At 46.5% G+C, this 16,323-nt stretch overlaps 1 protein-coding gene across 1 annotated transcript; it reads left to right on the top strand.

The window, feature by feature from the left end:
• Positions 1-1,805: 1,805 nt before the first annotated feature.
• Positions 1,806-4,494, top strand: LOC307239623 (ADP/ATP translocase 2). The gene is made up of 4 exons (XM_080013113.1): positions 1,806-2,027; positions 3,131-3,617; positions 3,714-3,854; positions 4,055-4,494. The coding sequence occupies exons 1-4, from the start codon at positions 1,917-1,919 to the stop codon at positions 4,210-4,212; spliced, it is 897 nt and encodes a 298-aa protein (XP_079869239.1). The 5' UTR covers positions 1,806-1,916; the 3' UTR covers positions 4,213-4,494.
• The last annotated feature ends 11,829 nt before the right edge of the window (positions 4,495-16,323 follow it).

Genomic DNA, 16,323 nt, shown 5'->3' with positions numbered 1-16,323 from the left:
TGCAGTTGGAGAAATTGTATTTATTAAAACACTAGTAAAGTGAACTATTTGAATAATATTTGCAGTGGGGCAAATTGTATTTAATAAAACACCAGTAAAGTGTGGTATTATTTAAATAATGTCTGCAGTGGGACAAATTTTATTTAATAAAACACCAGTAAAGTGTGGTATTATTTGAATAATGTTTGCAGTGGGACAAATTGTATTTAATAAAACACTAGTAAAGTGTGGTATTTGAATAATGTTTGCAGTGGGGCAAATTGTATTCAATAAAACACCAGTAAAGTGTGGTATTATTTGAATAATATTTGCAGTGGGGCAAATTGTATTTAATAAAACACTAGTAACGTGTGGTATTATTTGAAAAATATTTGCAGTGGGACAAATTGTATTTAATAAAACACAAGTAAAGTGTGGTATTATTTGAACAATATTTGCAGTGGGGCAAATTGTATTTAATAAAACACCAGTAAAGTGTGGTATTATTTGAATAATATTTGCAGTGGGGCAAATTGTATTTAATAAAACACCAGTAAAGTGTGGTATTATTTGAATAATGTCTGCAGTGGGACAAATTGTATTTAATAAAACACCAGTAAAGTGTGGTATTATTTGAATAATGTTTGCAGTGGGGCAAAATGTATTTAATAAAACACTAGTAAAGTGTGGTATTATTTGAATACTATTTGCAGTGGGGCAAACTGTATTTATTAAAACACTAGTAAAGTGTGGTATTATTTGAATAATATTTGCAGTGGGACAAACTGTATTTAATAAAACACTAGTAAAGTGTGGTATTATTTGAATAATATTTGCAGTGGGGCAAACTGTATTTAATAAAACACTAGTAAAGTGTGGTATTATTTGAACAATATTTGCAGTGGGGCAAACTGTATTTAATAAAACACTAGTAAAGTGTGGTATTATTTGAATACTATTTGCAGTGGGGCAAACTGTATTTAATAAAACACTAGTAAAGTGTGGTATTATTTGAATAATATTTGCAGTGGGACAAACTGTATTTAATAAAACACTAGTAAAGTGTGGTATTATTTGAATAATATTTGCAGTGGGGCAAACTGTATTTAATAAAACACTAGTAAAGTGTGGTATTATTTGAACAATATTTGCAGTGGGGCAAACTGTATTTAATAAAACACTAGTAAAGTGTGGTATTATTTGAATACTATTTGCAGTGGGGCAAACTGTATTTAATAAAACACTAGTAAAGTGTGGTATTATTTGAATACTATTTGCAGTGGGGCAAACTGTATTTAATAAAACACTAGTAAAGTGTGGTATTATTTGAATACTATTTGCAGTGGGGTAAACTGTATTTAATAAAACACTAGTAAAGTGTGGTATTTGAATAATGTGGGTCTGGACTCCACGCACGCCTACGTCTAAACCGGTGGGTCTGGATCTGCGGCATCCACAACTGCGGCACTGCAGCAGGAGTCCTTGTTTTTTTTTTTTCTGGTTGCCGCAGCGACCGGGGTCGGCGACACCGTCACGTGCTGTATCTGTGACGTCACGTCCCCCCAGCGCCCTCAGCTCTTCTGCGGAGGACGCGCCCAGTCGCGAACCATAGTGCGCTGTCTCTCCGAGGCGAAGGCTCTCTGGCCGGGGACAAGCCCTCCGCTTCACTGCGTCTTCCTCCGACGCCGAGGGAAGAGCGTCACGCAGCGGCAGTGACGCCGCATCCTGCGCTTGGTCAAAGCCACGTGACGTCAGACGGTTCAACCAATCGCGTAGCTCCGTTGGTTCCCGTCTTGTATCGCGATTCGCAGTCTTAATAAATCCCTGACGCGCCTCCACAATCGGCCATTTCGTCGGTGTTAGGCCATCTGGTTAGAGGGCAGCGGGGGTATCGCGCGTACTGACTTATCTGAGAGGCATCCCGGAACATTTGAACCATGAACGAGACGGCCATGTCATTCGCCAAGGACTTCTTGGCCGGCGGCATTTCTGCCGCCATCTCCAAAACAGCAGTGGCGCCCATCGAGAGAGTGAAGCTGCTCCTCCAGGTAAAGTCTTGACTTCCCTCCCGGAACTTCGCCGGCTCGCCCGGCGTGGCGGGTTCGTGTAGCTGCGCGGTCCCGGTTGTCCTCGGTGTCACCCGCCTCTCCCCCGTTGACGCGTGTTTTCGCTCGCGGGGAATTGGCGTGTTGTCGGCGTGGACCTTCTCACGGGGCGGACGAGAGACCCGAGGTCACGGCGGGATGAGGAATGACCTACACGGGGCCGGCACAGCTAGCATAGCACAGCTAGCCTTAGCCTGCGGAGCTAACAAAGGACAAACGCTTGCCCTGACGCCGGGACACACTCCACAGGGCGCGGATTGGATGTTTGGTCGTGAATGCCGCAGAAAAATACAAAGTCGACGGTTTTGGTCAAATTTCGCATTTTTTCGGCTACAGCGGGACAACGCAAAACCCGTGGCGCTAATGCGAGGCCGGGGCGGTCGCGTCGAGGCCCTGCCGGGGATCCCGACCGGCTCGACGCGGGAGCCCGTTTGGCGTGTTCTGAGTAATAACGCTCGATGGTTTGGATTCCAGTCCTCTGCAAAAACCTCGCCAGAGATTTATCGTCCCTGTGCGATTTCAACCGTTTACTCCGCGCAAGGTCTTGTCACCGCAGCGGTCTCCGTCTGGAGTAGAGCTGTTACATAATGGTGCGTGATCGCAATGTGAGCAAACCGCGATTGCTTTGTAAAGTCGCCCGGTCCCGCAATCATGTTGCGGGGTAATTTTAGGCGGATGTTGCCTATAAAGGAATGTTAATTAGTTGCGTTGCCTCCTTTGTAACAATCTAAATTGGCAATAAATGGCTGTTCTGCAACAGAAGAAAATGTATTATCAGTTTGATTTCATGTCACTATTACACGTAAATTAAAAAAAAAAAAAAAAAAGAAGACAATTACATTGTAAAATGCAATTATTTACACTGAGACCAATTGGTGAATGTCAATTTCATGATTGAAACCGCTCTAGTCTTGAGGTGACCCCCCTCAGAGCACTCGACCTGGCAGCCGCCAAGGTCGCACTTAAGGTCGGCAGGACTGTTATATCAGACGGTACCGAGTAACATTAATAATGCTTGTCCTCTTATGATTTTGTCCCTGTTACAGGTCCAACATGCCAGCAAGCAGATCACAGCAGATATGCAGTACAAGGGTATTGTGGATTGTGTGACCCGTATTCCCAAGGAGCAGGGCTTCCTCTCCTTCTGGAGAGGTAACCTTGCCAATGTCATCAGATACTTCCCCACCCAGGCGCTCAACTTCGCCTTCAAGGACAAGTACAAGAAGGTCTTCCTTGATGGTGTCGACAAACGCACCCAGTTCTGGAGGTACTTCGCCGGCAACCTGGCCTCTGGAGGTGCTGCCGGAGCCACGTCTCTGTGTTTCGTCTACCCCCTCGACTTCGCCCGAACCCGTCTGGCCGCTGACGTCGGAAAGGCAGGCCAGGCGAGAGAGTTCAACGGCCTGGGTGACTGCCTGGCGAAGATCACCAAGTCTGATGGTTTGAAGGGTCTGTACCAGGGCTTCAATGTCTCTGTGCAGGGCATCATCATCTACAGGGCTGCTTACTTTGGCATCTACGACACAGCCAAGGGTACGTACAAGTTGCAGGGCATAATGTCATTCAATCTGTCTGTGTTTTCTTCTTTTTTTTCCGTACGCGGCTAAAACCACGACTTGTCCCTTACAGGTATGCTGCCGGACCCCAAGAACACCCACATATTGGTGAGCTGGATGATTGCCCAGTCTGTCACCGCAGTTGCTGGTCTGACCTCCTACCCCTTCGACACTGTCCGTAGGCGCATGATGATGCAGTCTGGACGCAAAGGAGGTAATTTTGGCACAGCTGTGCTCAGTACAATTATTTGCACGCATGTACACTTACGAGAGGCGTTTCCGCTCCCCGGACACAAAGGCAATGTGCGATCACACATCTTAAAAGTGTTTACGCCTTGCGCCTGTAGGCTTGAAAGTGTTCCCGACTATCAATATTTCTTGTATATGCTGACGTGCTTTTGAAAACCTCCACAGCTGATATCATGTACAGCGGAACAATCGACTGCTGGAAGAAGATCGCGCGCGATGAGGGAGGCAAGGCCTTCTTCAAGGGAGCCTGGTCCAATGTGCTCAGAGGCATGGGTGGCGCCTTCGTGCTAGTGTTGTACGATGAGCTGAAGAAGGTCCTCTAAATTCCCATTTTATTTTTATTCCGAAACTTTACTGTCAATTTGGCTAAATGTAAAATAATTTTCCATTTCTTGGACTCTGCATTCTGCCTTATTTATGGGAACAAATTAGAGTTTCACCACTAGTTGTGGGCAAATGACTGTACCTGTGCATCTTTTATCATTTAAACGTTCCACACCCTCTTTACCATGTCATTCCTGTTAAAGAGATCTGATACCTCTTACTGTCATTCAGTAGGTTTGTATGGTCCTAACTTGAATAAATTTATTCTGGGGAACAAACTATTCACGTTGTCTGTGTTCTTTTCCCCATCACAGGAACGGATGAGTAAATGGGCTCTTGTTGGATAAATGCATGAGGTGGATTACACCGAACTGCTATATTTACTCATGCTTATCTCCTGCTTAGCCTTTCACAGCTTGACAGGGTGCACCTAAGTCCCACTGTGCAAGCGGTTTGCAACAGAAACGTTTTCAAGTGTTGCTATTGTCACAGGTTGCAACAGGCTGGTGCTTGTTTAGTTTTATCTGGCAGTAAAATGTTTCCTGCTGCAGAACATTCCTTGAAGTGAAGCGGTGAGTTGGTCTCAACCCCTTACACAATAATTGTATGTGTTATGAAGGGTGGCTGTGGTTGGTCTTAATTGGTTCTTACAGATCAATTGATGAAAGACCTTCACTTTGAGTCTTAGACGTTTCTAAGCAACTTATCTGTTTGCAATTGAAAGTTGTCCAGTTTGGCAAATAAGACGGACTGATAAAATGGTAACGATGTGATTTGTGAACAAACAGGAGAACCATTTAGATGTGTGTGACTCACTACTAGAACGGTGCATTCTCATCAATCAAATGTGGCCTTCAATTTCCTTGAGCCTGAAGGTGCTCCTGTTTTTGTAGCACAATGGTCCATCCCAATCAGGACAGGATTCCTGTTAATGCCAAGGTGGTGACTAATGGAAGATTTACAGGTGGACAAAATAACACAAGGGCGAGGAGTTGGACTTTGAAGTTAACAATGGTGAGTCATTAGGTTGATTGACAACCAACTGTTGCCATCAGACGACGGACTAAAGACTACATAGTTATAAAAGTTAATGAACAACTGAATGTGTGGAAAGATGCTCAGTGGTTGCAAGATGAAGCTGAGAGACGGGGATAGACTGACAAAAGCTCAGGAGCAAAGACAGCTCATCAGCTCTCGTGAGATTATATGCATAACCATACAGAAATACTAAGGAGGAAAGTTTATACTTTGGGTTTCAATCACTGAATTTTTTTTCCAAAAAAGAAGCCACAATTTTCTGTGAAATAATGTGAAACTCACAAAAGTAATTGGCATCCATCATTGTTTATTCCATATTTAATAGAAATCAGACTTTGCTTTTGATTCAACAGAATATTTTACATAAAACAAATTAAAATGGCATGGACAAAAAAGATGGGACTCATAACCTAATATCTTGTTGCACAACCTTTAGAGGCAATCACTGCAATCAAGCGATTTCTGTAGTTCTCAATGAGACTTCTACACCTGTCAACAGGAAGTTTGGCCCACTCTTCCTGAGCAAACTGCTCCAGCCGTCTCAGCTTTGAAAGGTGCCTTCTCCAGACTGCATGTTCAGCTCTTCCCATTGATGTTCAATAGGATTCAGATCAGGGCTCATAGAAGGCCACTTCAGAATAGTCCAATGTTTTGTTCTTATCCGTTCTTGGTGCTTTTAGCTGTGTTTTGGGACATTATCTTGTTGGAGGACCCATGACCTGCGACTGAGACGGAGCTTTCTGACACTGGGCAGTACGTTTCACTCCAGAATGCCTTGATAGCCTTGAGATTTCATTGTGCTCTGCACAGATTCAAGGCACCCCATTGCCAGACACAGCAAAGCAGCCCCAAAAGATAACCAAGCCTCCTCCATGTTTCATGGTGGGTTTGGTGTTCTTTTCTTTGAAAGCTTAATTTTTTTGTCTGTGAACATAGAGCTGATGTGACTTGCCAAAAAGCTCCAGTTTTGATTCATCTGTCCAAAGGACATTCTCCCAGAAGCATCGTGGCTTGTCGATATGCATTTTAGCAAATTCCAGTCTGGCTTTTTTGTGTTTTTCTTTCAAAAGTGGAGTCCTCTTGGGTCATCTTCCATGGAGCCCACTGTCACTCAAAAAGTGACGATGGTGGGATCAGACACTGATGTACCTTGACCTTGGAGTTCAGCTTGTACCTCTTTGGAAGGTGTCCTTGGCTTTTTCTACCATTCACACTATCCTTCTGTTCAATCTGGGGCTGATTTTCCTCTTGCGGCCGCGTCCAGGGAGGTTGACTACAGTCCCAGACCTTAAACTTGTTAATATTTGTAGCTGTAGTCACAGGAACATCAAGCTGCTTGGAGATGGTCTTTTAGCCTTTTCCTTTAACATGCTTGTCAATCATTTTCTTTCTGATCTCCTCAGAAAACTCTCTCATTTGCTTTCTGTGGTCCCTGTTCAGTGTGGTGCACACGATGATACCAAACAGCAGAGTGGTTACTTATGTCCATTTAAATGGGTCTGAATGACTGATTATAAGATTGAAGACACGTGTCCGTTCGTTCGTTCGTGTAGGGCTACACAGGCAATTGGGACATTAACCAAGAAGTGGTATCGTCATCCAATTCAATGAGGCTGCTGACTTCATGTGGTGATTTGAAGATTGGGCATTCATCAATGATGTGTTCAACAGTCTGTGGTTTTCCGCATTCACAGAGATTTGTGGCAGACACTCCAATCATTTGCAGATAGGTTTGGGTCTTTGCCACTCCAGTGCTAAGTCTGTTGAGGTTGACCCAGGCACTCCATGGTAGGTCACACCCAGGTGGATTGGTTGAAGGGGAGTTGATGAACTTCCTCAACGTGGAGGTTGACTCGGACCATTGCTTGTTCCAGCAGTCAAGGATCCATCCAGGGTGTGGAGGGCTCGTGGTAAGGAGTCTCCTAGCTTCGGTGGAGAAGTGTCTGCGTTTGAGTCTCTGGTGGCCATATTCAGCAGGCGGGGGGATCAGGCTTGTTGGCTCATCTGCACTCTTGCAGGCCAGCTTCAAGGTCAGGAAGTTACGACGGAGCTCTGGAGGTGGAATGCCAGACAGTATGGGGAGAAACTCGACAGGGGTTGATGGCAGGGCACCACTAATTAGCCTCATGGCGGTGTTAAGCACAACATCAACACAGGCTCTATGGCTGCTGTGACTCCATGCAGGGGCGGCATACTCAGCCGTTGAGTATGCAAGGGCGGTATGCAAGAGGTTTACACGGGCAGCGGTCTTGGCAGCAACTTTTTGGATGTGTGGCTTGAAGGTGAGGCTACGGTCAAGTGTGACACCGAGATATTTAGGGTTGGGGTCATGCCTGATGATGGTGCCGTCGAGTGTGATGTTCAGCATGGTATTCGCACATCGATTGGCAAGATGGAACACTGAGCAAACTGTCTTGGGCAGGCTAAGCTTGAGATGCCATTTGTGGAAGTACCTACTCAGTAGCGAGAGATCTTTCTCAAGGGCATTCTCAACCACACTAAAGGCTTTGTCACCAAATCCAATAGCTGAGTCGTCGGCGTAGGTGTATAGCGAGCACTCTCCAACAGGCATGTCAGCGGTGTAGATGTTAAAAAGTGTAGGGGCAAGAACAGAGCCTTGGGGGAGCCCGTTCCTCAGTCTTCTTCTCTTGCTGCGTTGGCCGTTTGAGGTCTCCAGTACAACGGTACGGTCCTGTGTAAGCAGCATGATGAACTTCACGAGCTTAACATCAGGCAAAGTCTTCAGGAGCTTGAGGTAGAGGCCTCTGTGCCAAACTGTGTCATACGCTGCAGTGAGGTCGATGAAGACTGTTCCAAACTTTTCTTTCCTCTGGAAGGCGCTTTCGATGTCATGAACTAGCCGGGTCACTTGATCTGTTGTTGATCGACCTTTACAGAAACCAGCTTGAGTGTGGGGAAGACTCTCTTCAATGATGTTGTTTATTCTTGATAGAATAAGTAGTTTCTCAAGTAGTTTGTAAAGATGTGACAGGAGGGATATTGGGCTGTAGTTCTTTGGTTCATCTGGTGTTTTATTTGGCTTGAGTATGGCCAGCACCTTAGCCTGCTTCCATTTGGATGGTATGGTCAGGTTTTCTAGGCAGTTGGAGAGGAAAAGCTGGACCCAGGTCAGTGACTCATGGCTCATGTTCTTCAGGAACTCAGTGTGGATGTTATCGTTTCCAGGAGCCTTATTTACCTTGAGGGATTTCAGAGCTGCAACGATTTCTTCTGACGAAATGGGCTGGGAAAGGGGGCTGGATTGAGGAACTGTCCTGGTGAGTTTCCTGATGTCTGCGACTACTTCTCTGGTGAAGGCTTCTGCCTCAGATGAGCGGTCTTTCCATCTGCCGTTATCAGCGAGTACAGAGGCTATCGCATTCGCTGCTATGGGGCATGGTCTAGCTGGGCAACTTCGCCCAGTTAGCCGGTTGATCGTATTCCAGGCCCTACAACTAGAATGTGTGAAGTTGATGTTGTTTACTTCCTCCTCCCATCTAACCTTTCTCTTCTGCCCGAGAAGGTCCAGCAGTTGGTCACCACGGAGAGAGCGTTGGTCAGTGTCGGTGGCATTCAGGTACTCCTTGTACAGTTTCTCACAGTCTTTATCCCAGCAAGGTACATGTGGGTCCCTGCAGCCTCTTGGGATGGAGAGCTTGGCAGCCTTGTTGAGCAGGATGCAGAAGGCGTTATAAGCTACATTCACATTGGATGATGGGTCAGGTAGGGTTGCTGTTAATTTCCTGGTGGGTTCTGAAAACTTTTGCCAGTTAGTCTTCCTGAAATTCCATCTTCTGTTGAGGCTAGAGATGGCTAGCTTGATGTCACTGGAGATGATGATGGGCGAGTGACCAGATCTAGGGAACTTCTGTAGAACCATTCTGTTTCAGCGTCTGCTGATGTTGTTGGAGACAAAGGACAGATCAGGGCATGTCCATGTTCCGTGTCTGCCAGAGTAAAAGGTTCTGGGGTCCTTGTTGTCGAAGAGCAGATGAAGGTTGTTACTTTCTGCCCAGTCGCTAGCAACAGAGCCATTTCTATCAGTGTTTGAGTACCCCCATTTGATGTTCCTACAGTTAAAATCACCGCAGACAAAAGAGTTCACAGGGATGGTGGGGAGAAAGGATATATCCAACTCAGCAGGTGGTGGTTTGTAGATGTTGCAAAAGGTGGTGCCCAGAGCTTCCATGGTGCACCATTCAATGGCAGAGTTAGCTGGAGATTGCTGGAGGGCTCTTGCATTTATTCCCTGTTTGGTGTAGCAGGCAATGCCGTGTTTGTTGTGACCTATGTAGCTGATGAGGTCGAAACCATCGATGAGTAGCTTGTCTTCAGTGACACAGTGTGTCTCTTGTAGCAGCAGTATGTTCGCCTGATGTTGGTTGGCAATGTGCTGGATGAGATCACGCTTCGACCGTGTCAGGCCCTCTGCGTTCAGTTGCAGTAGACGCACTTCGGTGTTAGCCATGAGGCTCGTCTTGACAGACGCGTAGTGGGTACTGTACTAATGAGGACGGAGGGCTGCTGATGTAGAATCTGTGTAGTACTAGTATGACTGGTTTTGTTGGATTCTTCGGTATCTTCAGATCGGGATCATCAGGGTCGTCGGAATCCGTAGCAGGGCCACCACGTGCAGGTACCAGTCTTGACCCCATCATTTGTATGTTTTGTTCTCTGGTCCAACTTCTTCAGCGATGCATCACTGCTGCCTCGATGGAGGTACACACACGTGTGATACCAATTAAAGAAAACAGTTTGAAATATCACTGTAATCCAATTATTTATAATCTTTTCTAAGGGGTACCAACAAATCTGTCCAGGTCATCTGAGAATATAATTGATCTCTTTTGCAATAATTAATCTCTTTTCACAGTTTCTTTGCTTTACTCTATGACATTCCAAAGGTATGCAGGTATACATGAGAAAATTGCTTTGAATTTCATCACTTTTCAGGAGGAATGAAGCATTGTTTCAATGAGCTGTAAGGGTACCAACAAATTTGTCCTCGTCTGTACATCTGATTAGCATCGAGAAATTCCACACATCATATAGAAATAGAAATATGCTTAATTCCCCTTCTACCACACGTGGAGATAACTGAAATAGTGTTATAGTGATTCTAGTAATTGTAGTGAAGATAATGAAATAATCATAGTATTTACACTTGAATAGCAAAAATAGATAGGGATACATAATAATAATAATAATAATATAGCTGCTTCCAGTAATGAGCGGGTGTCAAGCCCAAGCGGCACCCTGAAGCCTCATCTCCATCGAGGCAGCAGTGATGCATCGCTGAAAAAGTTGGACCAGAGAACAAAACATACAAATGATTCTCAATGAACTCAAAGATAAGTCTATGTAACTGTAACAACATGTTAAAACTAGGTGCAGTAAATGTAGTTAATGTATTGCATTGCTTTTCTGATTAAAACAATTGCCTTTTTGATTAACATTTCCAATGAAAATTGTAGGATTCAGAGAATTGTTATTCCAACTTGAAATATGCCTAATTTGTTCTTGGTTTTCCATTCAATAAATTGACTCTAAATCAAAAGCTCCAAGTAATTGCTAAATTTATATTAATGCTCTATTTGTGTCATGGTGACAAATGTTTTGTATTGCATGTTATGAAATATCAAAACGTGAATTGTTATTATCGAAGTACAGTGCAGTATATACAAACTGATATTCTCATCTTTGATCAAGCCATTTAAAACAAGATAATTGAACCAAATGGATTTGGGAATTACAAATAGGAATGGAGAAACAATTAGTTTAGATGAATTAACATTTTAGAAAACAAGTGCAAATTGTTCTTCACTTTTAAGTTTTTGGTTCACCATTATCATATTAAAAAAAACTTGCATGTTGTGTCCTGACATTGATGGCAGGATTAGACTTTATTGTAATCTTTGTTGATGTTGTGTAATAAAGGTGAAGTGAATAACATAGCTAGTCTCCTTCCAATGGCACCTGCCATGGTGTGTGATATGTTAGCCAGCAAGTTAACAGTCAGTTCTAGAAGTTTGTGTTGGAAGCAGGAAAAATGGGCAAGCGTTAGGATCTGAGCGACTTTGACAAGGACCAAATTGTGATGGCTAGACGGCTGGGTCATCTCTGAAACGATAGGTCTTGTGGGGTGTTCCCGGTATGCAGTGTAGTACCTACCAAAAGTGGTCCAAGGAAGGATAACCGGTGAACCGGCGACAAGGTCATTGCTACCCAAGGCTCATTGATGCGAGTGAGCAAAGGCTAGCCCGTCTGGTCCAATCCCACAGAAGAGCTACTAAAGCACAAATTGCTGAAAAAGTTAATGCTGCTGTGATAGAAAGGTGTCAGAACACACAGTACATCGCAGCTTGCTGTGTATGGGGCTGCGTAGCCACAAACCGATCAGAGTGCCCATATTGACCCCTGTCCATCGCCAAAAGCGCCTGCAATGGGCCCGTGAGCGTCAGAACTGGACCATGGAGCAATAGAAGAAGGTGGCCTGGTCTGATGAATCACATTTTCTTCTACATCATGTGGATGGCCAGTTGAGTGTGCATCGTTTACCTGGGGAAGAGATGGCACTAGGATGCACCATAGGAAGAAGGCAAGCCGGCTGAGAAACCTTGGCTCCTGGCATTCATGTAGATGTTACTTTGACATGTACCACCTACCTAAACATTGTTGCAGACTAAGTCCACCCCTTCATGGCAACAGTATTCCCTGATGGCAATGGCCTCTTTCAGCAGGATAATGCTCCCTGCCACACTGAAAAAATTGTTCAGGAATGGTTTGAGGAACATGACAAGGAGTTCAAGGTGTTGACTTGGCTTCAAAATTCCCCAGATCTCAGTCCAATTAAGTATCTATGGGATGTGCGGACAAAAAGCCTGATCCATGGGGGCCCAACCTCGCAACTTACAGCACTTAAAGCATCTGCTGCTTCTGCATGTCTCAAATACTAAAGTGAGGCAACAGTGATCCATTGCTAAATAATTTAGACCAGAGAGAAAAAGGTGCAAGTGCAAGTACACACGCTTGAAAATGTGGTATTTTAGTAGTATGTAAATGTTTTCAAAACATGGTCATAATACAATGTTATTTGAAATATGTTTGTGGTGTGGAGATGGTGTGATTTGAGCAGCCACACCTGACCTGGATCTCGGAAATTGGTGGATCCAGAATCAGAGTGGCTGCATACCTGTTGCTCGTTTGTTGGTCTAACGAGCAGCAGGTAAAACCCCCATACCCACACACTCAGTAGAGGAGCCCCTGTCATGACAAACCTCCATCTGCTCCTGGGCTAGCTTCAACTAGCCTTCTCTCTACAATAAACCCTTGTGTCTCAGCACTTGGATGCAGTGTGGTCGGCGAAACTGCCACACTGGCACCGGAACAGGGACTCTCTGGCACGGGGAAAGGGACACAGAGGGGCCGTCTAAGATTGCCCTGGAGCCCCCAGCGGGTCAACGGGCGTCCCAGCACCAACCGTCTCCCGACTGGCAGCAGCAGCAACCAGAGTGTCCGACGGAGGACTAGGGGAGAAGCAGCCACAGACGCCACCACGGGTAACCACCTGCAGCTAGCTCCTCTGCCCAGTAGCCACCGCTGGGACCATACAGCAGCCCAGCAGGCAGGGCACCCCTCCAAGCAACCACTGCAACAGCCAAGTCCGGCCACGCCTTCACCAGCCAGCACAGCAGCCCGAGGCCCCACGCCCCGGAAGGGAGGAGAGGGCAGTCTGTCGTCACCCTGGGGGAAGGAAGCCGGTCAACCATGGTGTTCCGGCAAACCAGGGTAATTATTTTTTATTAGTTAATTTTATTTGGACAGTTGTTGGTTTTTGGTATGAGAACACTGTTTCAGAGTCCGGTGTTTTATTCTTTTAAGGTATAGGAACCCTGCGTCAGAGTCTGTCCTTTTCAGGTATAGCAACTGTAGTGGACTAAGGGGCATGGTCAAGCACCAGCTGTGGAAGACAGCACGGTTCCCTTCCCAGCGGCCGACAAGCTGTCTCGAATGGGCCTAATCAGCGCCCACACGGGGGCTGGGGGAGTGCATTCACGGTCGTTAGAGAGATGTAAGTGTTTCATGGCGCACGGTGACATGGAGGGGTCGTCGGTGGGCGCGACGGGTGCAGGGGCGGCGGGATCCCAAGTAAGAGCTCCTTCCCTATCGACGATTTTCCGCTGGAGCAGTCGCAAGACGACACCCTACGCAGGGCCTTTGACGGGGTAATTAAAATTGATGGCGTATTGATGCGCCCAGACGCCGTGCTCACTCACCCGTATTTTTCAGTGATTAGCGACATGTTATATCGAGTGAGCTGTGACACTCAGACAGTACATTTACATTTACATTTAGTCATTTGGCAGACGCTTTTATCCAAAGCGACTTACAAGGGAGAATAACATTCAGCTACATTGCGACAGAGATTAGTGTAACAACAACATTGGTGTAACAATAAATACTGCAAGGTGGTGCAAAGTAATTGTAGATTAGGACAGGAGGTACTCACTGAAGAGCTGGGTCTTCAGGTGCTTCTTAAAGACAGAGAGGGAGGTCCCCGCTCTGGTCATTTTTCGCAGCTCGTTCCACCAACGTGGAACTACAAATGAGAATAGCCTGGATTGCCGTGGCTGTATGGCCGGCAGAGCCAGGTGACGCTCATTTGACGAGCGCAGCATCCGGGGGGCAACATGTGCTCTTACAAGAGCATTTAAGTAGGCGGGAGCATTCCCAACAATCACTCTGTAGGCCAGCATAAGAGACTTGAACTTGATGCGGGCGGCTACAGGTAACCAGTGGAGCTCGATGAGCAGCGGAGTGACATGTGCCCTCTTTGGCTGGTTGAACACCAGTCGCGCCGCCGCATTCTGTATCATCTGAAGTGGCTTCACCGCACAGGCCGGCAAGCCTGTTAAGAGGGCATTGCAGTAGTCGAGACGGGACATCACCAAGGTTTGTACCAGCAGTTGAGTGGCATATTGGGTCAGGTACGGCCTGACTTTTCGGATGTTGAGTAGTGCGAAGCGGCAGGACCGGGAGACTGCGGCAACATGGTCCGAGAATGTCAGTTGGTCATCAATAATGACACCAAGATTCCTTGCAGCCTTGGTAGGAACAAGAGATAGAGAGTCGATTTTAATATCAATGTTGTGATAAATACCTTGTTTGGCCGGGAAGACCAGCAGTTCCGTTTTCGCCAGATTTAGTTGAAGATGATAATCCTTCATCCATGTGGATATGTCAGCGAGACAATCCGAGATCCGCGTCGAGATAGTAGGGTCGTCTGGCGGGAAGGACAGATAGAGTTGAGTATCATCCGCATAGCAGTGATATGAAAAGCCATGTAAGCGGATGATCGGGCCCAGTGAGGTGGTGTATATGGCAAAGAGGAGGGGTCCTAGCACCGAGCCTTGGGGCACCCCTGTGGTGAGGTTGTGAGGCACAGACAGCTGGCCTCGCCATGTCACACTGAACGAGCGCCCAGTAAGGTAAGATTCGAACCAGGAAAGTGCACTGCCCGTTATGCCCATGCTTGAGAGTATGGACAGGAGTATGCAATGATTGACAGTGTCAAAAGCAGCTGATAAGTCTAGCAGAATGAGGACCGAGGATTTGGCAGCAGCTCTAGCAGTTTTTAAGGCCTCTGTCACAGACAACAGGGCTGTTTCAGTGGAGTGACCACTTTTGAAGCCAGATTGAAGTGTATCAAGAAGGTTGTTTCTTGACAGGTACTCTGTAACCTGTCTAGAGACCGCCCTCTCTAAGGTTTTGGAAAGGAATGGGAGGAGAGAGACCGGCCGATAGTTTCCTACTTGATTGGGATCGAGTGAGGGTTTTTTGAGCAGTGGTGCGACCCGAGCCGCTTTGAAAGCGGAAGGGAAAGTGCCGGAAGTTAGGGAAGAATTAATCACATGTGTGATTGCCGGGGTGATAGTCGGTGATATGGCTTGAAGGAGGTTGGATGGGATCGGATCTAGCGGACAGGTAGTGGGACGGCTACATGTTAGTAGTTTAGATACCTCACTTTCAGCGAGGGGGGTGAAACCAGGGAACGATGAGCCTAGGGCTGGAGAAGACAGGTTGTGAGTAAGTTGTTTAGTGAATTGGCTGCTGATGGCTGCCACTTTGTTAGTAAAAAAGGAGGCAAGGCAGTCGGCAGTGAGGTTAGTAGCTGGGGGAGGTGGTGGAGGGTAAAGCAGAGACTTGAAGGTGGCGAATAACTTACGTGTGTCTGTGGCACCGTTGATCCTATCGTTGAAGAAGGCCTTCTTGGCAGCAGTGATGCTGGAGGAGAAGGAGGACAGCAGTGTCTGGTAGCTAGCAAGATCCTCAGTTGTTTTGGATTTGTGCCATTTCCTCTCGGCTGCTCTGAGGTCGGTGCGCGTTGTCCGGAGGGTGTCAGTCAGCCAAGGGTGCGACTGGGTTGAACGAGCAGGTCTGGTGGATAGTGGACACAGGCTATCCAGACATGAGCTCAAGGTGGAGCAGAGGGAGTCAGTGGCATCATTAACCTGCAGAGAGGAGAAAGTGCCGTGGGGTGGAAGAGAAGAGGAGAGCACAGAGGAGAAGTGGGTGGGAGACAAGTTGCGGAGATTGCTGCAGATAGTAACCATGGGTGGGGAGGTGGGGGGTTGTTTTGGTAGCTGGACATTGAAGTGGATGAAGAAGTGGTCAGAGAGATGAAGAGGAGTGACCCATAGGTTGTCGGTGGTAGAGCTCCGAGCAAGAATGAGATCAAGCTCTTTGCCAGCCTTGTGAGTCGGTGGAGTCGGGATCTGTCTTAGGTCGAACGAGCGAACCAAAGACAGGAAGTCAGCCGAGCTCGCACTGTCCAAGTGGATGTTCATGTCTCCGAGGACGAGCATGGGACACTCGTGCTCAGGGATTGATGACAGCAGGGTGTCAAGCTCATGTAGGAAGTCACCTAGTTGTCCTGGTGGACGGTAGATGACGACCACATAGGCTTTCACCGGAGCAGTCACCAAGACGGCGTGATATTCAAAGGAGGCAAAGTTGTTTAAAGGCAGCAGTGGATTAAATTTCCATGTGTTGGAAATTAGCAGGCCAGTCCC

The sequence above is a fragment of the Zeus faber genome (genome assembly GCF_960531495.2).
Source record: "Zeus faber genome assembly, chromosome: 14".
Taxonomy (NCBI): Eukaryota; Metazoa; Chordata; class Actinopteri; order Zeiformes; family Zeidae; genus Zeus; species Zeus faber.
The sequence above is the reverse complement of the archived record's forward strand: the minus strand, read 5'-3'. Positions and strand labels throughout refer to the sequence as shown.